This window comes from Mytilus edulis, chromosome 9 (genome assembly GCF_963676685.1).
Source record: "Mytilus edulis chromosome 9, xbMytEdul2.2, whole genome shotgun sequence".
Lineage (NCBI taxonomy): Eukaryota > Metazoa > Mollusca > Bivalvia > Mytilida > Mytilidae > Mytilus > Mytilus edulis.
In genome coordinates this window covers 20,602,061-20,628,735 of record NC_092352.1, presented here as the reverse complement: position 1 = coordinate 20,628,735, position 26,675 = coordinate 20,602,061, and the positions used below count along the sequence as shown (strand labels likewise).

Below are 26,675 nucleotides of genomic sequence, written 5' to 3'. Positions count from 1 at the left end.
CTTTGATTATTTAAAAAAAAAATTGGGGGGGGGGGGCGAATTTTCTTACCTTGTAAACTTACGTGGACTAAGTTTGCTTGAATAAAGTAAGTTTAGCTCATGCATGCATGGACTAAGTCTGTTGTGTTTGTCAATGCAAGCATGGACTTAGTTAACGTTAGTTGCCTTCGTCCATACATGCATGGAATAAGCTTAGTTCCAAAGTTTTCATGTATACATAACATGAAAAGGTTTAGTCTTAGCCGTATTTGGCACAACAATTTGGAATTTTGGATCCTCAATGCTCTTCAACTTTGTACTTGTTTGGCTTTATAAATATTTTGATATGAGCGTCACTGATGAGTCTAGACGAAACGAGCGTCTGGCGTAATAAATTATAATCCTGGTACCAATCTATTTCTTAAGGTAAGTTATAAAAAGAACAAGAGTGCACACACTGAAATGTCTCGCCTTCTTTACTAATCATTGATATTATGTTGATACTCCTAAATATAAAGCTTTGTTACGACTGTCACATAAAACTTAATATGAACCATGAAATTGAGGTCAGGGTCAGTTGAACCATATGCCAGGCAGACATGTACAGCTAACAATGCTTCCATACAACAAATATAGTTGACCTATTGCTTATAGTTTAAGAAAATAGACCAAAACACAAAAACTTAACACTGTGCAATGAACCATGAAAACCAGGTCAAGGTCAAATAAAACCTGCACGACTGACATATAGATCATAAAATATTTCCATACATCAAATATAGTTCACCTATGACATATAGTATTAAATAAAAAGACCAAAACTCAAAAACTTAACTTTGACCACTGAACCATGAAAATGAGGTCAAGGTCAGATGACATCTGCCCGCTAGACATGTACACCTTACAATCATTCCATACAACAAATATAGTAAACCTATTGCATAAAGTATGAGAAAAACAGACCAAAACACAAAAACTTAACTATAACCACTGAACCATGAAAATGAGGTCAAGGTCAGATGACATCTGCCCGCTAGACATGTACACCTTACAATCATTCCATACAGCAAATATAGTAAACCTATTGCATAAAGTATGAGAAAAACAGACCAAAACACAAAAACTTAACTATAACCACTGAACCATGAAAATGAGGTCAAGGTCAGATGACACCTGCCAGTTGGACATGTACACCTTACAGTCTTTCCATACACCGAATATAATAGACCTATTGCTTATAGTATCTGAGGTATGGACTTGACCACCAAAACTTAACCTTGTTCACTGATCCATGAAATGAGGTCGAGGTCAAGTGAAAACTGTCTGACGGGCATGAGGACCTTGCAAGGTACGCACATACAAAATATAGTTATCCTATTACTTACAGTAAGAGAGAATTAACATTACAAAAAATCTGAACTTTTTTTGTGGTCACTGAACCATGAAAATGAGAGCAAGGACAATGGACATGTGACTGACGGAAACTTCGTAACATGAGGCATCTATATACAAAATATGAAGCATCCAGGTCTTCCACCTTCTAAAATATATAGCTTTTAAGAAGTGAGCTAACACCGCCGCCGCCGCCGCCGCCGGATCACTATCCCTATGTCGAGCTTTCTGCAACAAAAGTTGCAGGCTCGACAAAAAAATGATAGTTACATCAAATCAAAATAATCTAACTAACATGATGAAATTAAGCGATAAGAAGAAATGGAGGTTTTCTAAACTTGATGTTGATTTCCAGTTTTATTTATACCTTGTTTACATGTGATTCTTCCGTAATTTTGATTTGAGTAAAAAAAATCTGAATTTAGGCATAAGATATTGATATCTTGTTTCCTCTACTTTAGATCAGAGTTAACAGCATACTCCCAAAAATTGTATTCACAGGATTTGGTAAAAGGGCATGGAGTGATTCTGCTGGGCCGATGTTAGCTAGGATATCATTAGGCAGATTTGCAGGTAATTTTTTGGGTATCCAAAGTTTTGAATTCATGTTTACCTCAGTACTTCTGGTAGTAAAAAAAGGCAACGGTAGTATACCGCTGTTCGAAAGTCATAAATCGATTGAGAGAAAACAAATCCGGGTTACAAACTAAAACTGAGGAGAACACATCAAATATAAGAGGAAAACATCGAAACAACAGAAACACTAAAGTGCAACAAAAAACCAATTCACATAGAAGTAACTATAAGATAACAATTGCCATTTTCTTAACTTGGTACAGAACATTTTACGAGAAATAATAGCTTTGATATCTGAAAGCATAAGTTCTAAAATTACTCTCAGCTTATCCAACATAAGTAAATAGTTATCAAAGTACCAGGATTATAATTTTGTACGCCAGACGCGCGTTTCGTCTACATAAGACTCATCTGTGACGCTCATATCAAAATATTTGATAAAGCCAAACAAGTACAAAGTTGAAGAGGAAGAAGAGCATTTAGGATCCAAAATTCCAAAAAGTTGTGCCAAATACGGCTAAGGTAATCTATTCCTGGGATAAGAAAATTCTTTGTTTTTCGAAAAATTCAGTTTTGTAAACGGGAAATTTATAAAAATGACCACAATATTGATATTCATGTCAACACCGAAGTGTTGACTACTGGGCTGGTGATACCCTCGGGGACGAAACGTCCACCAGCAGTGGCATCGACCCAGTGGTGTAAATAGTTATCAAGGTACCGGCCAAACAAGTACAAAGTTGAAGAGCATTTAGGATCCAAAATTCCAAAAAGTTGTGCCAAATACGGCTAAGGTAATCTATTCCTGGGATAAGAAGTAAGGAATTTGATTTGTTTAATTCTAAAAAAAATACATAGACTATTGACTGCAGGTTGGGACAATATTGTCTGGGTTTCCCTCTCAATATTGAGTAGGACTCATCTAAATCAAAAGCATTACTCAAATTGTCTTGAGTTCCCAATTGAAGCAGAATTTATACAGCAATACCTTAAATTCTTGAACAGAGATGTCTTTCAAGTAGATTAGAATACACAGTTAATGGCATTAAGATACTCATTAGATATGCCTTTCTATGCATCATTTCCACCAGTTAACAAGCTGTACTTTAAAATTTGTTAAAAGTGACTATAATAAAATATACCAGGATTCAATTTAGTAATCCAGATGCACATATCAATCAAAAAGATAAAAAGGCCAAATAAATTAAAAATAATGTTGAAGAGCATAGAAGTCCAAAATTCCTACAGGTTTTGCCAAATGCAGCTGCTGGGGTAGAACATCGTGAGATTAGTGATTTGTTTTGACAAATTTGCATTTCAGCTCAACAACCAACTTAATTAAATGACTATGAGTAGCATTTATTTTGTTTATTTTTCCAGAGGTTGACGATGTAGTTAACACTGTAATTTTCACTCTAAGTGATAAAAGTGCAATGACTAATGGTGAATGGATCAGGATAGATGGAGGATTCAGGGTACAATAAAACAGTTTATAACTTAGGGAGGAGAAATAAAGGACAGCATACATTGAGCAGTTAACCATTATCGGTACATCACTTATCAGACAGAAGTTCTTTAGTGGTGTCAAAGGCATGATCAACATGTGGAAAAAAGACATCAAAAAAGCACATTCAAAAAACAATATTTTGTGTGTTATTGTACAAATATGAAAATACATGTAGTTGGTAACAAGAGTGCACACACAGAAATGTCTCGCCTTTTTTACTAATCATTGATATTATGTTGATACTCCTAAATCTAAAGCTTTATCACGACTGTCACATAGACTTAACATGAATCATGAAAATGAGGTCAAGGTCAGTTGAACCATATGCCAGGCAGACATGTACAGCTAACAATGCTTCCATACAACAAATATAGTTGACCTATTGCTTATAGTTTAAGAAAATAGACCAAAACACAAAAACTTAACACTGAGCAAGAAACCTTGAAAACCAGGTCAAGGTCAAATAAAACCTGCACGATAAAATATTTCCATACACAAAATATAGTTGACCTATGACATATAGTATTAGATAAAAAGACCAAAACTCAAAAACTTAACTTTGACCACTGAAACATGAAAATGAGGTCAAGGTCAGATGACATCTGCCCACTAGACATGTACACCTTACAATCATTCCATACAACAAATATAGTAAACCTATTGCATAAAGTATGAGAAAAACAGACCAAACCACAAAAACTTAACTGTAACAACTGAACCATGAAAATGAAGTCAAGGTCAGATGACATCTGCCCGCTAGACATGTACATCTTAGAGGCCCCTCATGGGGGGGGTCCTAGTAATCACATAATCACAATTTTTTTGCCAATATAATCACATAATCATTAAATATTTGCTTATCTTTAGTAATCAAATAATCATAAACTAAAAATACAGTCCTAGGTAATCAAATAATCATGAAATATTTGGCTTAATAATCAAATAATCATTAAAAAAACGGCTAAGTAATCACATAATCAAAAACCCCATGAGGGCCCTCATCTTACAATCATTCCATACAACAAATATAGTAGACCTATTGCATAAAGTATGAGAGAAACAGACCAAAACACAAAAACTTAACTATAACCACTGAACCATGAAAATGAGTTCAAGGTCAGATGACACCTGCCAGTTGGACATGTACACCTTACAGTCCTTCCATACACCGAATATACTAGACCTATTGCTTATAGTATCTGAGATATGGACTTGACCACCAAAACTTAACCTTGTTCACTGATCCATAAAATGAGGTTGAGGTCAAGTGAAAACTGTCTGACGGGCATGAGGACCTTGCAAGGTATGCACATACTAAATATAGTTATCCTATTACTTACAGTAAGAGAGAATTTAACATTGCAAAAAATCTGAACTTTTTTTTCAAGTGGTCACTGAACCATGAAAATGAGGTCAAGGACAATGGACATGTGACTGACGGAAACTTCGTAACATGAGGCATCTATATACAAAATATGAAGCATCCAGGTCTTCCACCTTCTAAAATATACAGCTTTTAAGAAGTGAGCTAACACCGCCGCCGGATCACTATCCTTATGTCGAGCTTTCTGCAACAAAAGTTGCAGGCTCGACAAAAATCATAAACAATGTACTTGTCAGGAGCCTCTGGCCTTTGTTAGTCTTGTATTATTTTAATTTTAGTTTCTTGTGTACAATTTGGAAATTAGTATGGCGTTCATTATCACTGATCTAGTATATATTTGTTTAGGGGCCAGTTGAAGGACGCCTCCGGGTGCGGGAATTTCTCACTACATTGAAGACCTGTTGGTGACCTTCTGCTGTTGTTTTTTTCTATGGTCGGGTTGTTTTCTCTTTGGCACATTCCCCATTTCCATTTTCAATTTAACTTGGAACAGTTGTGAGTGGCATAGCTTCCATTGAGGCAGTGAGGCAACTACCTCGCCAGATTTTTTACCTTACAAATGATGAATGCTTTCTCCTTATGCAAAATAAAATATTTCAACTCCTCTTTTTTTTTACAAAGCATCATTTCTACCCTTGTCTTTTGTGCTTTATTGCGATTGCTAAAAACTCTTTTGCACTGATTTGACAAGAAGTTGCATTTTGATGGACAAACTAATATATACAAGACCTAAAACAATGAGCAAAACACATACGGCATACAGTATCATACTTCAAACTCCCAATCTTAAAACCATGATTAGGCCTTCAAGGCAGCATCAAGCCTCAAATCTTTATTAGTATCACTAGGAATAAGGTTTAAGCTATGCCACTGTCTTCCAGTGTAAAAGTTTAATGTGTCTTGCCAAAACCTTATTCATTGATCATTCAAATATGAAACAAATATTTTTTTTTTAAGAAAGCGCAATGTTTGGCTAGTCACAGAACCAGGTTCAACCCAATATTTTTTCTTAAAATGTCCTGTACCAAGTCAGGAAAATGGCAATTGTTATCTTATAGTTCGTTTCTGTGTGTGTTGTATTGTCGGTTTTTTTTTTTTTTGCACTTGAGTGTTTTTGTTGTTTTGTTGTTTTCCTCTTATAGTTGATGTGTTTCCTTCAGTTTTAGTCTGTAACCTGGATTTGTTTTCTCTCAATCAATTTATGACTTTCAAACAGCGATATACTACTGTTGCCTTTATTTAAGCAATGGGTAAATAAATATGGAATGTATTCATACTACAGGACTAGTTCTTAAAAACATGATATATTATAAGTTTAATAATTTATGATGCAGATAGAATGAACAAGTGAAATATGATTTAACAATATAGTTTTGACATGCTAGTCTTCCATTAACATTAGATGCATATCATCCTTGGGAAGTAATCTTATATTCAACAGCTTTTCAAAACACAATAAAATCTGAAAGACAAAGAAAGCAAGTAACTTCAGGCTAAGAGCATCATACATCTTGTTCAATATTTAGTTTTTTGAAGAACGTATATATAAGAGAGAAACATTTTTATAAAAACTTAAAACAACCTCAGATCTCAGAATGAATAATCGAGTTAATATATATTCTTTGTATGTTTATAATCTTGTATGAATATTGTTAGTGCTTCATAAGCCTCTAAAGGCTGGCTGATATGGTATACTATTGCTAATGTATTGAAATGTAATTGTAATTTCATGTATATTGTATCAGGTTGCACTTTAAATAAAATAAAATCTAAAGCTAAATCTATACTGATATTAAACACAAATATCAAGTTTTAAAAACAAACTTTAACCACTTTATCCTGTCCCATTTCCAAAGAAAAAAGCAGCAATTACCAAAATATTCTTTGACTGGCACAAAATTTCTAGGCATATTAATTGAGTTGGATTTATTCAAATCCGTTAAATATAGAGAAATTGTAAAGTCCAAGTTGTGCTATTGTTTACTAGGTTAATTATCTGATAATAAATATAGAGATGCTCAACATATATGATGTGAAGTAAGTTTTTTTGTCATTCTTCTTCTGGTGTCAGTAAACTGTAGACAGCCTCACATGTCATAGAGTTTTGACCTTTGTTTTTTGTCTGTCATTATAAAGTTCTGTAAGTTGACTTCTAATTTCTTCTTGGAGTTGATGTCTTATTGATGTTTACACCACTTAAAAATGACCTTGTTAGAGAGTGTGTACTATCAATTATGTGTATTTGATGTATCCACACTTAGATATAATTGTATGATATGTTTTGCTATTTACCAGCTTTTATATATTTAAAAAATATTCTACATTAAACAGGTTAAAATTGCTACATTATTTACTGTCAGATTCTATAACTAATGGTTCTAGGATAGAAAATTTGTAAGGTTCTATATTTAAAATTGTAACTTTCACTGCAGGCAATTAGATATATAATCAGTATCCCTCCCTTTCCTTATACTATATATCTATGATCATACCTTGTTAGCTTTGGTAGAGGATACTGATGATTCTTCTGTAGAAAGCTGTAGTAATTGGTTCTGACAGGTTTTACAAATGAAATCACAATTAACTAAACCAGTATTGACTAGATACTCTATCAATAAGAGTGATTTCTGAAAAACAAATAAAAAATGGTGGAACAATTTTGAGAAAAACAGACATGTTTCTGTTATTTATTCAATGTTAATTGTGGTCTATGAAATAAAAAACAGAGACATGTGATCATCTCCATTGTTTTAAAATAACAGAAAACTGGTTAAAGTCCCATAATTCTAGAACAACAAATTCAAAATGGAAAAGATAGTTACTACTTTTAGAAAAGCTTAAAAACTCACTTTTTATCAGATTTAATTTTTAGGCATAATATGTTTCTAAGTGATCACAATATAAATCATGAAGCAATGTATCTAAGTATATAACTTATTTTTTTGATGAGACAGTTATACACAAAAATATACATAACAGATCTAACAAGTGAATCTGTGAGCTTCTGCTCGCTAATGATACCCCCACCCACAAAAAGTACAAGATAAACAGGAAGTTGTAGAGTGGTGTATCTGAAAACACATCACATGGTATAACTAACTCATATAATCCCTTAAATCAAAAATCCTTCTTATGTACTTCCTGAGAAAGATGCGATGAAAAATATTCTTTGGATGGATGGACAGACTGACAGAGGCAAAAACAGTGTACCTCTACTTTTTTAAAGCAGGGTCTAATAAATTTACAAAAATATGTCAAAAAATAATTGAATTAGACCATGCAAATCCCATCATCTCTGGTAGAATGCATGGTTAATGAAGATAACTTATCTTTGTTATTATACTTTAATATCATAACAAATTGCATACTTTCTAATTTTGCATTAAAAATCAACAAATAGGGGGTGGGTCCATTCATTGTGACTTTATTTATCACAACAACACATTAAGTTGAGGATGATCTACTCTGTAATTGCCAGAAGATAACAGTACTGCCAAGTTTACATGAAGTAAATGTGTAAGATATGGGCAAAATAGTAAAGAACAAAGAGAAAAAACAATAGATCAAAGAAAATTGCCACAAAATAAACATGAACATGTGCGAGTCTCCCTCTAATTACTAATAAAGTGAGACTTGGCATCCATGAGATGACCCATAAGTAACAGATTAGTAAGGGGACTGTCAGATTTTACTTACCAGAACCACACATTGAGTAGTAGATTTCAGTTGTGTATTTAACAATTCTATAACTTTTTCACAGTTAAGGTTCTGACAAGATGATATAAACTGTTTAATTTCTCCTACTGTCAGTAATGTATCATCACTACTAGCTAGTGTTTGTTCTACTAAGTTCTCTTCTTCACACCAACTGTCTGCATGATCAGTTCTGTAATAAAATACAAGATATAGTAAAAGAATTTTGTAAAGTGAAAGTGCATTACAAAGCTTGACTTTAAAAAGGTTTATTTTCACATTTCTTGGACCCAAGATATTTGTTTTTTTTTATTTTTTGTTCCTATTCCTCTTGATTTTAATTTTCTCTGAAGATAGAATAAACCACACAGGATATTTTGCAATTTAGTTTTCATTGCAAAATTAATCAACTGATAGAAAAAAAATCTTGTGGATATGCACAATTTCTTTTTATGCCCTTATTATCTACAAAGTTTAAAAAAAAAACTGTTGAGGTAGTTTATTTAGGTTTTAATTCTAGGTTCAAAGGGGCATTACTACTAGAAAATTTGAATCATGATTTCTCATTTTCTGTTGAAATGCACATCGTCCTTGTATGTACTTAATTTGTACAAAGTTTCATGAAACTCTGTTGTGTGGTGACAGGAGCGTTTAAAAGAACAGGACTGGACAGACGAACAGACTGACCAAAAACATTATACCCTTTGAACTTTTTTCATGGGGTATAATAAAGTATGGATACTATGTTATTTATTGTAGCTAACCAGAACTACATAATTTACTAAGATCATCAAATGTATCAAAACATAATTCATTCATGCCAATTTTTGTTAAAATTGTAAGAATACCCATCAAAAACTGTATCTCCATCTTGACTAGAAACACTGGTTGTCTGGTTACCAGTTTCTTCATCCTCATCATCCCAGCCACCACCAACCTTTCCTGGGATATGCTGGATTGGTTTGACTGGAAAATTTATGATAAGTTATCATTTATTAACATAAAATGCAGACAGTTTTCTTCAAAGTGGTGGAATTGTTTGGATTAATTTTGATTTAGATGATACTTATTACTGAGAAAACTGACTGTTATAGTGTTTTTAAATAACAAAACAACAACTAATGTTTTCTTTCAAATCAAGAAATCTATTTAGCACAAGCAAACGTTTTTTTTTAACACATTGAAAATTTCTTCATGTAGGACATTACAGTTTTTTACCATACATTTCTGCGAGCTTAATTTAGTGAGAGAAAATACCAAATCAGGACATATTTATAATTGGCAAGTGTACATCTCCTAATCAAATTCATTTCAATATATATAAATCAAGTGTGCTTCATTGTAAATATTCAATAAATTATACTTTAAAATCAAGTGTGTTAAACTGCAAATATTTTTAACTTTTCACTGTATAAAAGGTCTTCATCAAATCTGTTGGATGCCTTCATAACCTCAACAAACTAACATACAAGAAAAAATATGACTTGATGCTTTACATACTGTTGTGCTGGTTGTCCTGACATGATATGAATTGATAAGCTATGATAGCTTGGAATATCACCATAGATCCTTGTTAGGCAGAAAACAATCTGACCTGGAATCATATCGGTAAACCTTTTTCCCTAATACCTGATATGGTATATATACCTAATAGCACCATACAAAGACTAACCTTCTGAGATATGAATTTGAAAGAAGACAAACTGACCTTGTTTCTCAACTTGATGTTTAATTTCTTTTTCTTCTTGCTGTGGTGCTGCCATTTCATTATACACAACAGGAAGTGGTGGTGGTTTGTAATCCCCATATGATTCAATAGAAGATAAAATGGCTGCTTGTTGCTCTTTGGTTCTGTCTTGAAATCCAGTGGCAAATTTAGTTAATTTGTCCATAAAACTGCCTGCAGTTTCAGTGTGAATATATATGTATACGTATATCTAGTGTATATAAATAGTTTGGAATGGTGAACAGAGGTAAGAACTGTTCTATAGAAAATGTGTTGCTTTTTTTAAGGCAATATCCTCTAAGCCAAATCATTGTTTATTCAATTTTAAAATAAATATTCTAAATTGCTACACAAACAACAAAAAAATCAAATGCCTTCAAAATCACTCTAGAATTCAAATTTTTTTTAACAACTAATTGTGATACTCTGTGATTATTAATATTGTATCAAAAGTTTATCTTAGTTCATTATAATCTATTTTAAATAAACAACAAAATATTTTTTTCTTATTTATAAAGATTGTACAACTTTCTTTACTTACTTTTTGTTTTGGTTGGGGAGTTTCCAAATCCTTGCATGCTTCCTTTTGGACTTACATTAGCATTACCAAGACCTGAAAGTTTTTGTCACAAAATATATTCTTAGTACAAACATACATCATCATGATAAGTTTATGTATAAGTGATCATTACCTTTGTAATAATATAGTAAAAATGTATCACTTAATTTTGCTTGCTTAAAAATTAATTAAGGAATGACTGTAATATTTTTTCTGTCGTAGCGAGCGAGTTATTTAACAGTGTGCACCACATTTTTTATGTTTTTTCGAATAGACAGAAAAAATATTACAGTCATTTCTTATAATCTAATTCTAAATTCCATTTTAAACCGGAGAAAACCATGAAAAAATGTTATTGACGTCACATGACTAAATTATGTCTATGGGCTGATAAACAAAACAATGTCAGCCAATCAGAAGACGTGTTACATCCAAAATTAAATTATTAGAATATAGTCTAAGATGCATATTTTTTTTTGTTAGTTGTTATTGGATTACAACTAGATACCAGTAACTGCAAAAACTCTCAGATCTGTACTTAGTGTCTTTTTGTTTTTGGGATGTATAAGTAGTCTGCCACTTCCACTCTGTGTTTCTGTTATATGTATTTCTATTTGTATCCATCTGATGAGTTAAGTTGTTTTAAATGATTTTTATACGACCGCAAAAATTGAAAATTTTTTGGTCGTATATTGGTATCACGTTGGCGTCTTCGTCGTCATCATCCATGACATTTGGTTTTCGCACTCTAACTTTAGTAAAAGTAAATAGAAATCTATGAAATTTAAAAACAAAGTTTATGACCATAAAAGGAAGGTTGGGATTGATTTTGGGTGTTTTGGTCCCAATAGTTTAGGAGCCAAAAAGGGCCCAAATAAGCATTTTTCTTGGTTTTCGCACAATAACTTTAGTATAAGTTAACAGAAATCTATGAAATTTTAACATAAGGTCTAAGACCACAAAAGGAAGGTATGGATTGCTTTTGGAAGTCTTAGTCCCAACAGTTTAGGAATTAGGGGCCAAACACAGGTCCCAAATAAGCATTTTTCTTGGTTTTTGCACAATAACTTTAGTATAAGTTAATAGAAATCTATGAAATTTTAACACAAGGTTTATGACCACAAAAGGAAGGTTTGGATTGATTTTGGGAGTTTTGGTCCCAACGAATTAGGGGCCAAAAAGGTCCAAAATTAAACTTTGTTTGATTTCATCAAAAAATGAATTATTGGGGTTCTTTGATATGCCAAATCTAACCGTGTATTCAGATTCTTAATTTTTGGTCCTGTTTTCAAATTGGTCTACATTAAGGTCCAAAGGGTCCAAAATTAAACTTGATTTAACAAAAATTGAATTCTAGGGGTTCTTTGATATACTGAATCTAAACATGTAGTTAGATTTTTAATATTTGGGCCCGGTTATCAAATTGGTCCACATTGAGGTCTAAAGGGTCTAAAATTGAACAATATTTGATTTCATCAAAAATTGAATTCTTGGGGTTCTATGATTTGCTGAATCTAACCATGTATTTAGATTTTGGATATTGGACCATAATAGGTAAATGTCCAATTTAAAATTTTTAAGTTTTTAAGTTTAAGTTCTTAGACCACATTCATTCTGTGTCAGAAACCTATGTTGTGTCAACTATTTAATCACAATCCAAATTCAGAGCTGTATCAAGTTTAAATGTTGTGTCCATACTTGCCCCAACTGTTCAGGGTTCTACCTCTGCGGTCGTATAAAGATGTGCCCTGCGGAGCATCCAGTTATAGTTTATTCTAATGTTGTACTGTTACATCACCGTCCTAGGTTAGGAGGAGGGTTTGGATCCTGCTTATATGTTTAACACAGCCACATTCTGTATTATTGTGCCTGTAATTCAGTGGTTGTCGTTTGTAACTGTGTTACATATTTGTTTTTCTTTCATTTTGTTGTACATAAACCAGGACGCTAGTTTTCTCGTTAGAATTGTTTTACACTTGTCATTTCAGGGCCTTTTACAGCCGACTATGGTGTATGGGCTTTGGTCATTGTCGAAGGCTGTAAGGTGACCTATAGTTGTTAATTTCTTTGTCATTTGGTCTCTTGAAAAGAATTGTCTCATTGGTAATTATACATGTATCTTTTTCCTTTTTTATATTTGTAACTAAGAATAATGTAGATGTATAGGGTATACATCAATGAGAAATCATTTCATGTCACACATAAACAAAAATAAGACATGTAACAAAAGACATTTACAACAAAAGATATTGTATGACTTATTTTTCATGTTAATCTTTAATAACTTTTTTCTCTTGAGGAACTGAATAGAGAGAATTGTTGTAATTAGTTTAAATTTGATACCTGTGATTCTGGACTTGTCTTGTGCTGACCTTTCTTGTTGCATTCCTGGGCTTTGTTTTAATTCTGTGTCAAATAACAACTGTGATAACTCCTAAAGATAGAAGGCATGTCATAAGTGATGAATCATGGGTTCTTTAAATCAATTATAACATTTTACAACATAAACCTGTAATAGATTCATTATGTTTGTAAAATTATTCTTTCATTTTCATGAGAGCAATTTTTGTGGGCCCATACATCCCCAAAAAATATTTTTATATTCTTTATATTGCAACAAAAAATATTGAAATCTTGAATTCATTCTGCATTTTTTGCAAACACCAAATGAACTTAGTTTGTCTCCAACTAAATACTATGATGTTTATATATTAACTTTATGGATACTAATTTTTCATAATTTCCTCAGGATGAAAATATATCAAAATCTTCAATAGAAACTCTTCAGTGATCATCATCCCTTGACAAAGACCTTTTTGGTGAAAATTATCTGCTGCCAATTTCTGTCTATAAACTTTTTTGGTCTTGTTTGTGTGTTTTTTTAATTTTTAAAGATTTCTTACTTTTACCTTTTAAATCTATGGGACATAATACATTCTTGTTCTATTTATTCAACCAATGCTTTACTACCTTCTTAAGAGCAATCTGTCTAACACATGTTACAGTAACTATGTTAAATGTGTAAACAATCTTGTAGTACCTGTGCTATCTGTCTAACAGCTTTATTGGGTACATTGCCATGTAGTGGATCTTCTGGACTACTATATTCTGTAAATTAAAAATTAAACAATTCTTAATAATCACATGCATCTGTGCTAGCTGCTATTATTCTAAATAAACCAATGATACATATATAATTTTATAAAGTAGGGCTGCCAATATTATAGTGTAGAGTAATATAATTCATTTCAGCAATATTTTGAGCTTGCTTTAAGCATGTTAAGTAATTACAAGCATTGTTTGGTACACTAATTATAAAAAAGAAGATGTGGTATGATTGCCAATGAGACAATTCTCCACAAGAAACCAAATGACACAGAAATTAACAGCTATAGGTCATTGTATGTCCTTCAACAATGAACAAAGCATTCTTCATTTGAACTTGTGCTGTTGTTTCTTTGGTATCCATCACACTTTTAATCAGATGAGAGCTAGACAAACAGTCACTGCTATGGGGCATCTTCATCCCTAAATCATCAAAATCTCAATATGATCTTTACTTACTTGTAGCTTCTCTGATGCCATGAGAATTCTTCATCAATCCAAGTCTAAATTCTGATGGTCCATTCTCTACTATGAACTTAAGCAATTTCAGCACCTAAACATAAATAAACTAAGTATCGGAGGATGTTTGCTGTAGAAGCCTCTAAAAGGAAGTATATATTTTCCAAAAATTATTTCATGTACATGATACATTATAGTTAAACAGCCAAATATAAATGGAGAATAATTTTTTTTTTATATTGTAAATGCAGAAATCATTGTGAGGTTTTTATTCATGTGAATAATGCAAAATGAATGAGTATACCGAAATAATAAAAGCTAACAATCTGATATTGGGTACATATACCTGTAGACTGCTTTTCCTGAAATAGCAATAAATAATTTTCCATTTTTGTCCATTCTTCATAAATTTGCAAAAACAAATGTATGCAATAATTTCGCAAATTACAAAACTAATTTTTAAGTTTGATCTAAAATTGTATTGAAGACTGGACTACTTCCCTTGATCTTACCTTAAATTTAACATGACAAGATTGTTTGTTAAGTCTGTCTACCAGAAACTCTAGAGTGCTCTCTCGGTACCCATCAGATTCAAATGTAATCTCTGTTTGTGATGTTAAAGAAAACAATGATAACACTGTTTGTTAAATTGATACATAAACGAACAACATACAAGAACAGTTATTTTGTTTTTGCATAATTATAACAAAAATATTGGAATATTTTATGTTATGATATGTTATGTATTCTATGTAAAAAAAAATAAAAGTATTTAAAGAAATTTAGTTCCCTTAATTAGATAAATTTGCCTGTCTTTGTTGATGCTGCAACTGTATTACCTGAGTCAGCCATATTCCTGACAACCACCACTTTGTTACTGGTGTGATTAAAATTGTTTATTTCAATTATCATTTTTTAATATACAATTTTTTAATATATTAATAACTTAATTGCACTTAAAATAAGATTGAAAGTTCCAGTTACAAAATGGTTATAGACCATTTAGGCTTCTCTGTTTTAATAAGTCCTATTGAGGATGTGTAACTATTGTAGCAATTTTTTGTTATTTGTCTACCGCTAAAACTTCTAGATTAATCATTAATGGATGAAGATTATTCCATAAACATACATATTATTACCTAATAGTCAGTAATCTAACATTTTAAAACCAAAATATGTTTAAATCATTAAAATATAAATATATCTGCATTCAGTAATTTTGGGATAACTTTTATTCACAATATGAAGGATACTATTGACTTCCTGATATAGATAACCTTGTATAGGGTTGGCATCATCTGAGGTAGCTTTCATCAATACACTTATCTGAAAGCAGTACTCAACTATTAGGTGTGGATATACATTGTATGTATAAAGCATTTATAAGCAATTTATTCTAAAAATATTATTTTAGTTTATATTTAATTTTAGAACACTTTTCATCATCTTTTTGGTTCATTTATATACAAATGTAAATCTTTTCAAAGGATTGTGTTCCATGATTTTTCAAATATGTTTATGTTGAATCAAGCATTAATGTATGTAATTTTTTCCTGACAATTTGTACATGTGATAGCATTCATTTTAAAGTGTTCACTATAGTCTGTACAAATATTTTTTAACAAAGGTGTCACTTCTCAGAATAGACAAGACAGTTTAACATTTGTACAAATATGTCATTTCAATACAGTTAACTGTCACTTTATAGGAGTAGAGATTATTGACAAATACGTTTTTTTAAATGACAATAATTCAATTAAGTAAATAGATTAAATTCTGTAAATTGTAGACATTTTGAAAAAAAAGTTTTAATTTCGGGCAACTTTGTCTCTAATCAAGGGGAGACAAATGTACAGCAACTTATAAATTTTCTCTAGACCTTCTCTTATGTGCCATAAAATACCCTTTTTTCGTATGTCATACACCATGTACACAGATACATCTGTGTCAAGCACTTAAAAATGTACCACAATATATATTACCTCTTTAACTTAAATTAATGAAAGATGTACATGTACCTTATTAACAAATGAAACTTTGTCCATGATATTGGCACCACTGTCACATTACAGAACTGAAGTTTTGTAGAATATTTCATATCTTCTCCATTTCCAAACAATATGAAGATCTGAAATTATAAGATTTAATGAAATTATCAATATACATATTATTTTCATTATTATTGGTACATGAATTTTAAAAGTATGTACCACAAATTTTGTCTATCTAAGGTACAAGGGTAATATCTATTAAATAAAGCACTTTTTACTTTTTTTTTTTTTTTTTTAAACTTTTCATAAATATCTTAGAGAAATGAAGGCTTTAGAGCAAATGCAATGTGATTTCCATTACAATAAATAGTGGCAACACTCATAAAAACATTTGATCATCTCTTATTTTTGAAAGTGTCCACGACATTGCTGCAGGCATGATCAATATAAACCTATAAGTTTCATAAAATTCTGTTAATGCAATTTTACATAAAATCAGCAATAATTCAAAGGGCATTATATATTTGATTATATATATTTCATAAAAATCTACCAAGAATTATATCCATTACGGTGCTTGTAAGGTAAATTTCCACATTATTGAAAATTCCAAGGAGCATAACTCCTTTCAAAAATTTTGATGAGAGCGCTAACAAGACCCACAGGCACTAAAATTGGCAGCGATAAGACCTCGTGGACAGACACCCTGTATTTCTATTTCCCCCAACTATTAAGTGTTGTTCAGGGGACAATATATTATAATTATAACGTCTTGTAAGGCTATATTTCAATTTTTTGCCTTTCAACTCCAAGACATCATAGTGGGTCTCATTGGGGTCTAAGCGTGACGTGGGATTGCTGATTTTTTGTAAGTGTGACACGTGAAAGTAATTATTGTGACGTGAAAACGTGAAATGAAGTCTAGAAGGATGCGGGAAATTAGAAAAAAATGAGAATTGCTTACGTACATAGTGTGTAAGTGGGATACGGGAATCTGACAAAACAATAAGTGGGATCCGGGATCAGAACACCCCATGATCTAGTCCAAATAATTATTTGGACTAGACCATGATCAGCTTATCCTCATGTCCTTCCCAAACAGACCACCCCACATTTTGGTAGGACATTTGTTGTAAATATCTTTGAATGTGCAATTTTGATATTTAGTAATGTTATAATTTGACCTAGTAGTAGCTTGATTAAGCAAAAGATTTTGATTTATGGCAGAAAATCCCTGCTTTCATGATATTCATGTATTCATGAATAAAGTAGAATATTCATGAATATTCATGAATATTCCACTTCCATTCATGGTTACTATTCCAGTGTCAAAATTATTCATGAATATGAAACATGAATTAAGTGGAATATACATGAATTCTTAATAACTGTTTGGAGACAACAAATAAATGTTCTTAAAATGCTAGTCACTACCTATATCATAGTATAATCAAGTTTCCTTCATTCAAAATTGTTTTTTTGTGGTAATAAAACCCTTTTTGTCAATATGAATAAACATGAATAAGAATGAATGTTTGGACTTAGAATTTTTTTGCATACATTTCATGAATAAGAATGAATAATGAGGAATAAATTTTGGACTTAGAATATTTTTCCATTGTGTGACAAACATGAATAAGCATGAATAAAGCTGCATGATAATGACTCAGAATTATTTGTGGCAAACGGCATAAAAATTGATAATGAAATTTGTTCTAGGACTTTTGTATGTATATTTTTACTTGATTGTTGATGCTGAATAACATACATGTACATGTACATGTATGTATTCCACAGTTATATATGATATATAACTCGATGAAATACTTTGGAAAACCAAGTGCACATGACAAAAAACTCATGAGTAGTTTGATCATTTAGTGATGAAAAACTGTGAACAAACACTTGTGCACTTTAAAACATTGTTTTTGAAAATTAAAGCAATAATAAGATACTGATGCATGGGCAGTAATTTTGGTAGAAAAAGTACTCATATTAAATTCTAACAGCTATTATCAGTACAATTCATTTGTACCCTGTCCATATAATTTCAACGTTTTGAAGGCTATGTAATATTAGCTTGGATCGTCTGTAAGTCAGGTCACCTGTAAACTGTTTAAGTACTGTTCATCTTGTCAATTTAGTGTCATTATGATCTCTAAATTCTAAAGTAGTGATTTACCGCGAAATGCAATGGCTGAGCATTGAATAGAACATTTCACCTAATTATTAGGGGAAAATCATTAAAGTATGGTATTTTTTATTTTTTATTCCTGCAAAATAAAATTAAAAAAATAAGATGAAATACTAGTTGCAGCTGAATTTTACGATAGATTTCATTCACAATACTAAAATTTACAAAGAAAAACGTATATTTGAGTTAGAACAAATACATTTTAAAATATTTCTAAAACACCCATATTAAGGGGAAGTTACTCTTCGTGATTTTAAATTTCAACTAACCAAACCCTGCAAATCGGCCGTAATTGCGTGACCTGACTGGCGGCCTGTTTTGAGAAGTTTCACTGAAACGCCGTTACGGGGACGAATCAACTTCGGGCCGATAATATATGGGGCGAGATTGACACATTGACGGAAACGGACTGGCATACGTCATCAAAATACGCTGGATAAACAAAATGGAGAATCACAACGCAAATGTTTTCAGATAAGTATTTTAATTTAACCTATAATAATTATAATAATTATAAAATGCAATTTGTTTAGGCACTATTATAATACATTTAGGATTAAAATCTCAGAAAACACCAGAGAGTTTTGACAGACAATTAATGTAAGGGAGCTACCATTTGATTTTTATGGGGGGGCTAGGATGAAAAATTGTGTCCTGCATTTTTTTTTAGTTGTAATCTCTGTCCTGCCTTTTTATTTTTCACTCTTTTCGGTCCTGCCTTTTTTTTTTTTTAGTTTATCCTGACTTTTTTTTACCTAAATTGTCATCCTGACTTTTTTTTTTTGCAAGTGTCTCATCCTGCCTTTTTTTTTACTCAAAATTCCTGTCCTGCCTATTTTTTTCAAATTTCATCCTAGCCCCCCCATAAAAATCAAATGGTAGCTCCCTAATGAATGTATGTGGTGTTGTCACATTCATGTACAAAGAGAAACTGTAGGTTAATAATGTGGAGTCAATAACTTTAAAAAAATGCACTACCACATTCTACTTTATAATGTAGAAATTAAATTAGGTGAACAAACTTGGTGAAAACTATAATCTTCAAGGGATAAAAAAGGGGGGGGGTCTTAATTTGCGTTTAGGCTTCCAATGTAAGATACAATACATCTGCAAAATCAATAATGTTTCTATTGAATTTATTGCTTCATAACCTCTTGAACAATTGATTCTTTGTGGATATTTTTGTACTTTTAGGGGATTAAATATGAGCTGCCAGCAATTATATGAAACAGATTTTATGCAGACAACATTTTAACACCTGTATTCAGCAATTCTAGTTGGAAGTATAGAGACAGCAAGTTTTAAATTACAGAAAGGAAGAGAAGTTTATATCTGACACATTAGTTTTAATATTATAGTTATTAAATCAGTTTTTGAGTGAGGTTTTATTAAGCTGACCATAGTCAATGTTTTTATTCTTAGGTTTTATTCCGTCATCATAACCATGCAGGCCATATTTTTTTCATGGATAGGATGTTAATATTATTATTTATTTAAATATTTGAATATGATCAGATAAACGATTAATGTGTTTAATCCATAATGCATGGCAATTAAAGCACCAATATTGAAAAAAAACAAAATATACTAATATTTGCATTGATTTTTTTAATGACATTCTGATAAGAATGATCTCATTTGTTTTTTCCCCACAGATCTTTGATATAAGTTAGCTCATTATCATGTCAAATGTACAATGTATGCTTATCATTAACTTTTAACATGTTTGAATTACCCACCTGGCCATTAAAGTCTACATTTAAGGTTTCAATTTGTGTTAAAATCATGAATTTTTATAATTTTATCTGTAAAGTCACTTTTATTGATCTACATGAATTTTAGATCCAATAGCCACCCATTTATAGTATGGATCCCAATTCCAACCTTATCAAGCAATACGGGATGCATGGTTGCATGGGTGTTTTACTATTTCAAAAAAATGTGATACATACATGTACTACAAACGGGTGGATATTGGATCAATACAGTGGCGGATCCAGAACTTTTCATAAGGAGGGGGCACTCCAGTCATGCTTCAGTGATTCCCTATATGATCAACCAAATTTTTCCAACGAATTCATATTTCACAGCTATCATGATTTAAAAATATTTTAAACTTAAATGTCTGTATTTGCTTTTGGTTTTCAAAAAACCTCTCAAGGACACTTATTTCAATATTCATGGTTAATCTCCAATATTCAACCATTCAATATTCATGGTTATTCTAGATTATTCAACCATTCAAATGACAATATTCAAGGTTATTCTAGAATATTCATCCATTCAATATTCATGGTTATTCTAGAACATTCAACCATTCAATATTCATGAAATATTCACATTCAAGGTTATTCTAGAGTATGTATTTAGCATTCAATATTGGGATAGATATATATTTTTCATTCATGGTGATTCTAGAATATTCTATCATGCATTATTCAAAGACATCCTATTTCATATTCATGAATATTCTATAGATAATTATTCATGTTAATTCTTGGTTATTCAGTTCATACAATATTCATGTATATTCAAGCTTATTCAGTTCAAACAATATTCATGTATATTCAAGGTGCCATTTAACATTCATGAATATTCATGAATATTCATGAACTGTTACCTTGAATATTCATGAACATTCATGAATATTATTCATGAATATTCATGAATTGTTCATGAATATTCATGAATTATTCAAGGTCAGGAAAGCAGGGATAGACTCTAATTTGAGAATAAAGGTATTATCTGTCACTAAAAAGAGAAAGCATTTTTATACTACTGGTGCAATGTTTTATGTTGATATTTGTTCAAATAAAATCCTATAATGGTCTGATGACCAGAACCAAGGGTATTGAAATTATGATTTCCAACAAATAATATTTATTTACCTTTTCTTTTTGGTTTTTGGTCATATTAAATCTTTATCAAACAACCGCTTGTTTTAATGGTTTATTCAAAAACCATAACAAATTTATAAGAATGCAAAGCTCTACTATTATCCTATTTCGCGTTTTTTTACTTTCAATCCTAAATTTTTTTTTAATCGGATAAGCTTTAAGTTTTGTGTTAACCAGTAAAATCAAAATGTTTAAAGGGTCCGATGTGTAATGTTAGCTTTTTAATAGTATGTTTTCATACAGATGATTCAAAAAAGTGTACTGAAAGTATATACTACCAGAGTCTCTGATACTACCGGGGCTCACCGTTTTGTTTTGGTGTGCAAAGTAACATAAAATGCAGGGAAAAACCGAATACTTATCTGTAGTATGATTAATCAGGGATAATGAGAGCATATACAAAGTAGAGGCTCCAAGAAGCCTGATTAGCTCACCTGTCAAATTTGCATCAAATTGATAAAATGCTTATCAAAAATAAGGAGAGATGTGAAAGGATTTCCGTTGATAAAGCTATTCACAAGAGTTCCAGTCATGGATAAAGGCGATGCACAAAAATACTAAAAATGAGTACACATCATCAAGCAAGGACAATAACTCCTTTAAAAAAATCAGCTAACAATTCTGGTCAATTTTGCAGTTTCTTTCAATTCTACTAATTAAAGTTTCGGTTAAAATTTAAAAAAAGGTTAAAAATTTGCTTTTAAGCGAAATATATAACCTCTCCTGGGGGTCAAATGACGATTTTGGCCATGCAAATATCATTTTTATGCCTGATTACAATTTCCCCTTTATTTGTTATCGTTTTGAAGATACTAGTCAAACTCGAAATAAAAAAGAAGGTGAAAATGGTCATTTCAGCGCAATAATGCCTTATCAAATGTTGTCTTGACAGTTTGGTCTAAATGAATGTTATACCGATCTTGACATTCTGAACATGCGTGTCCTGTATGCCGAGGATTTATTTTCTTAAGCGATATTAGTTTACAAGATAACTTATAGACAATACATCAATTATATCCTATCTCCCTTTATAACCTTGGCAGGTTGTCGTGAATCATTAGACACATTTTTAAAGAGAAATATCATAAGGATGATTGTGGTCAAGTTTGTTCAATCTTGCTCAGTAGTTTCAGATGTGATGGGGAAAAGCTTGCAAATATCAATTTGGCAAGTTGAGCTTACAAGAGAAGGACGAACTAGAAAGAAAGAAAGAAAGAAAGAAAGAAAGAAAGAAAGAAAGAAAAAAAGAAAGAAAGAAAGAAAGAAAGAAAGGAAGAAAGGCAGCAATATTTATCAACAATGACTACAATCAAGTGATGCGGATGCAAAAAAATGAAAGATCTGATGATAAACACTAAAAGACAGACGGAAACAACAGAGAGTAACATTTTCTACAGATTATTTGAGGTTCAATAACCAGTGATGTCACCTTCAAAACCAACAAGCCAAATAAACCAAAAAAGATAACAAACCCAAAATCCAGCATCCATGCACCGACCAATAAAGAAAACCCCATTTTAAATCAGTTACTCAGTTAATCAGACCCGCTGTAGACTGAACATTCTTTTATAGTTGAATATAACATATGAGTTTTTTTTATTGTTGCATGCCGTATGGTTCTCACACGAAACCCATACAGATGCAGATACAGAGGCGGGGTTAGGGGCAAAGGGGACCCTCTTTTGTGGAAAAGTTTTTAAAAGTGTTTTTTTCTTAAGTCTAAGAATTCAATAAGATATATTGCAACTTAAAGCGAAATAACTCCCTTTTATGTGAATTTCATACCTTTATGTCTTGATTTCATGATTATAATTTATTCATAGAAGTATAAATTCTACATATACATTTACCCTAATGCACATGTACTTTCGATGTGCTTACACAATTACAATGCCTTCTAAATCCCGAATTCCACAAGGTTTAGTTTTGTGTATGTCGTAGGACAAGTCAGCAAACTGTTCCTCATCCCCTAAAAACCAGGTTCAATAATATAGTAGTAATAAGAAGCGACAAACAGTTGAACAAACAGCTATAGTGGTTTAAAAACATTGTATTATAAAAATATAAAGTATAAACAACTTATGACTGGAGGGAAATGATGAAGACGTTTACTGCATGGACAATCACATGGTGAATTAATTCAATTTCTGATAAAAGATGTATACACACTTGGTATTCAATAGCTCCAGGCCCGTGTCTTATACAAATTAATAAAATATTTCATTCTGATGTCCAGTCCTATAAAGTGTAAAGACTCTTTCATTTCGATCATTAAAATAAATGCGCCATCAAAAAAGTTAAAGTCTGTTCTAATTTCTAATTAAAATATATACTTAGTAAAGAATTGAAGTATATATATATTTCTGAAAAAAATTATAAAAAGTGCTCTAAATGGTACGTGTTGATTTAAATATTTATTTATTATAATATTTTGATTGTTGTATGCTGAACAGTCAGTGGCCCAGAAATAAATACAGGGCGAGAACAAAAAATATCAAACAAGAACAATACCGTGTTTGTGCCTGTTTTGAATCGGGGTTCTTGGAAGAACATATTCCTGTGCCAAAAAATCCTACGTGGACAAATTTATTCTTTGTTATAGTTGTAACCAATCAAAATGCATAAATATATAAAAATAAGAAGATGTGGTATGATTGCCAATGTGACAACTCACCTTGAACGGAGCCCGTACCGCATGGTAAAAAATGGAAAACAAGACGTTTAATAGTTTCATGCGTCCGAAAATGATAGAGGGACGTGACTGACTATTTAACTATAGAAGGGATTTCACTCTCTTTTTTTTCCTTGTCACTTTTTAGAAGTTTGCCTGTTCCACTTTTCAGAGCGCTCCTTCATTACGTATGTACATTTTCAATCTATGTGGAACGATCAATCACTGTGCACAGTTTGAATAATGTTGATGACAATTCGTGAAGATGGAGGTGAAACACTTGGAACCCTCTATAATACCCATAACAACAATGATTAAGTTCTATACAAGGCAAACACAAAAATCTGCCAAAGATTTGATATCCACTACTGACGGACTGAATTGAGTCAAAGTTTAATTAAGCATGTTTTCACATCTGATGGCCAAGGTTACAATAAATACAATGAAGTATAAAGATAAGAAGATGTGGTTTAATTGACAATAAGACAACTCCTTCACCAGAGACAGAATTGTCACCATACTGCCTTCAAAATTGAACAAAACCCATACCGCATAGGTTCTGATTCGTTTCTGTCCCGATACTTTTTCTAAAGATGCACTTTGGTTCCAATTTAACATTGCTGTAAATTATTTCCTGTTTACTAATAGACAGTAGCAATAGTTATCTTAATTTACCAAAATGTCAAGAGGACATACTTTTCCTGTTTAATCTACCATCTCTATTTAACCTAATCAGGGTAGAAAAATATATAGGATTAATAAATCTCATAAATATATGTAATAATTTCATTATGAGGGATTTCCATGTCAGGTCAATTTGTGATAGCCAGTTCATTCTGCTTAACTATTAATACAAATTACTACAAAATGACCTATCTGCGCTTATTAACCTAGAAAGGACTATGAGAATATTATGTTATTTTGTCGAGTAATGATATTTAATGCTCTTTAATCACAGCAGTAGCTGGTTATAATCACCCTAAGGTTTCTTTAATTTTACGCTACATGGTCAAGATTTAACAATTTAGACGAAAAGTATTTAAATTCACATTTTATACATACTCAATACTTATAAATACTACCTACATTTCAATTCCAACGTCAGATGACCAAGTTTATACAACATTATTTTATATGAAATGAGGCATTTCCTTCCTTTCTGTCTGAGTGGTATTTTATAACATTTTGTGGATTTTTCTTTGGAATATTCTGAACATGGATTCTAATTATAATCTAACTCTACAGTGGAATCAAGATTATTACGACAAACTACTTCCGAGTGTTTTTCTTCAAGGTGTAATTTTTCTGCTTGGATTTATTGGAAACATAATTGTTCTCATGGTATATTTCTTTCGAATGAAAGCAAATCGAGACGACCGCTATTTCATTCCGATCTTGGCAGTTTTTGATCTAATATCCGGCACAGTTGCATCTGTGTTTTATGTATTGGAATCTATATATTTTGTGGATTTTCCATCCACAGGACTCTGTAAAGGTCTTCTTTTTGCAATGACAAGCACTTCCAGTTTATCGGCATTGCTTCTTATAGCCATTGCTGTTCAAAGATATTTGAAAATATGTAAGCCGCTAGGAGAACAAATGGACGAAGCAAAACGAAAAATATGTCTGGCTGTTATCGTTATATTTTCTATTGTTAATTCGTGTCCTGTTTTACTCTTTTCTGGAAACAAATATATCGAAGGAGAATTCAATGGCTTGAACGTTACCGGATGGACGTGTTTTACTGGCTCTGGGCAATACCCAGACTATGAAGCAATTTATTATTACATTATATTCTTTTTAATGGTTGCAAACATACTTACTATTTCATTTCTCTATATCCCTATTGGACTTCAGCTATATCGACATATAAAACTAAAGGATTTACGACGACCAAGCATGGACATTGCTTCTACACAATTTGAATCTATATCGGAAACCAAACCAAGCGATGGAAGCACAGGCGAAATAACTCGCAAGAAAACTATGCACGCAAGCAAAATCAATTTCAACAGCATGTTTTTGACTATTATTATATTTTATCTCGTTTCTTACACACCAACTTGTGTTTTTCTAATCATAAGTAAATTAAACCACAAACTTTGGTACAATATTTCTACAACAGAGATGATAATCTACTTTATTTTACAAAGATTTTATGTGATAAATCACGTGGTTAATCCGTTGATATACGGATATTATGACTTGAAATTTCGCAAAGAGGTTGTCAGTCTTTTTCGTTGCTCATGATTCTTTGTGCATACCGTCTTTTTTTTTTTGTATATTTGTGTATTCTCAGGCTTAGAAAACATTATTACAGTTAGTTTGTAACGAGAAATTATTCATTTGTTCAATATGAAAATAGAAATTAGCGATGAAAAATTAAAAAAAAATACTTCTTACTGATCTTCCAGTAAAGAAGCAATGAATGGGAAAGAGAGCAAGTTTAATAAGATCAACTGGGACTTTACATTTTACCAAAGAATACTTTCTAATTTAAAGAAAACAAATTAACAATGTGAAAGGAGATATTATCGACAAT

The 26,675-nt window shown here is 31.6% G+C and overlaps 2 protein-coding genes across 4 annotated transcripts; one reads left to right on the top strand and one right to left on the bottom strand.

Moving 5' to 3' along the window:
• Positions 1-6,138: 6,138 nt before the first annotated feature.
• Positions 6,139-21,506, bottom strand: LOC139489624 (AP-4 complex accessory subunit Tepsin-like). 3 transcript variants are annotated; one of them, XM_071276242.1, is made up of 13 exons: positions 21,454-21,506; positions 16,399-16,508; positions 15,634-15,706; positions 14,893-14,984; positions 14,381-14,474; positions 13,857-13,924; positions 13,160-13,250; positions 10,799-10,870; positions 10,240-10,431; positions 9,380-9,497; positions 8,535-8,724; positions 7,331-7,465; positions 6,139-6,300 (listed from the first exon to the last, which is right to left on the bottom strand). In XM_071276242.1, the coding sequence occupies exons 2-13, from the start codon at positions 16,423-16,425 to the stop codon at positions 6,220-6,222; spliced, it is 1,233 nt and encodes a 410-aa protein (XP_071132343.1). In that variant the 5' UTR covers positions 16,426-16,508; positions 21,454-21,506; the 3' UTR covers positions 6,139-6,219. The 3 variants fall into 3 exon arrangements, with proteins under 3 accessions (XP_071132343.1, XP_071132342.1, XP_071132344.1); XM_071276241.1 differs by lacking the exon at positions 21,454-21,506 and adding an exon at positions 21,342-21,402; XM_071276243.1 differs by lacking the exon at positions 21,454-21,506 and adding an exon at positions 21,345-21,367.
• Positions 21,507-25,348: 3,842 nt separating this feature from the next.
• LOC139490271 (cholecystokinin receptor type A-like) lies at positions 25,349-26,423 on the top strand. The gene has a single exon (XM_071277119.1). It carries the CDS (start codon positions 25,349-25,351, stop codon positions 26,381-26,383), a length of 1,035 nt encoding a protein of 344 aa, XP_071133220.1. The 3' UTR covers positions 26,384-26,423.
• Positions 26,424-26,675: the final 252 nt, after the last annotated feature.

Coding starts and splice junctions, on each gene's coding strand:
- LOC139489624 (XM_071276242.1), bottom strand. CDS start 16,425: ATGGACAAAGTTTCATTTGTTAATAAG. Junction 15,707..16,398: donor AAGTTTCATTTGTTAATAAG/GTACATGTACAT, acceptor TACTGCTTTCAG/ATAAGTGTATTGATGAAAGC. Junction 10,871..13,159: donor AGACAAGTCCAGAATCACAG/GTATCAAATTTA, acceptor AAAAACTTTCAG/GTCTTGGTAATGCTAATGTA.
- LOC139490271 (XM_071277119.1), top strand. CDS start 25,349: ATGGATTCTAATTATAATCTAACTCTACAGTGGAATCAAGATTATTAC.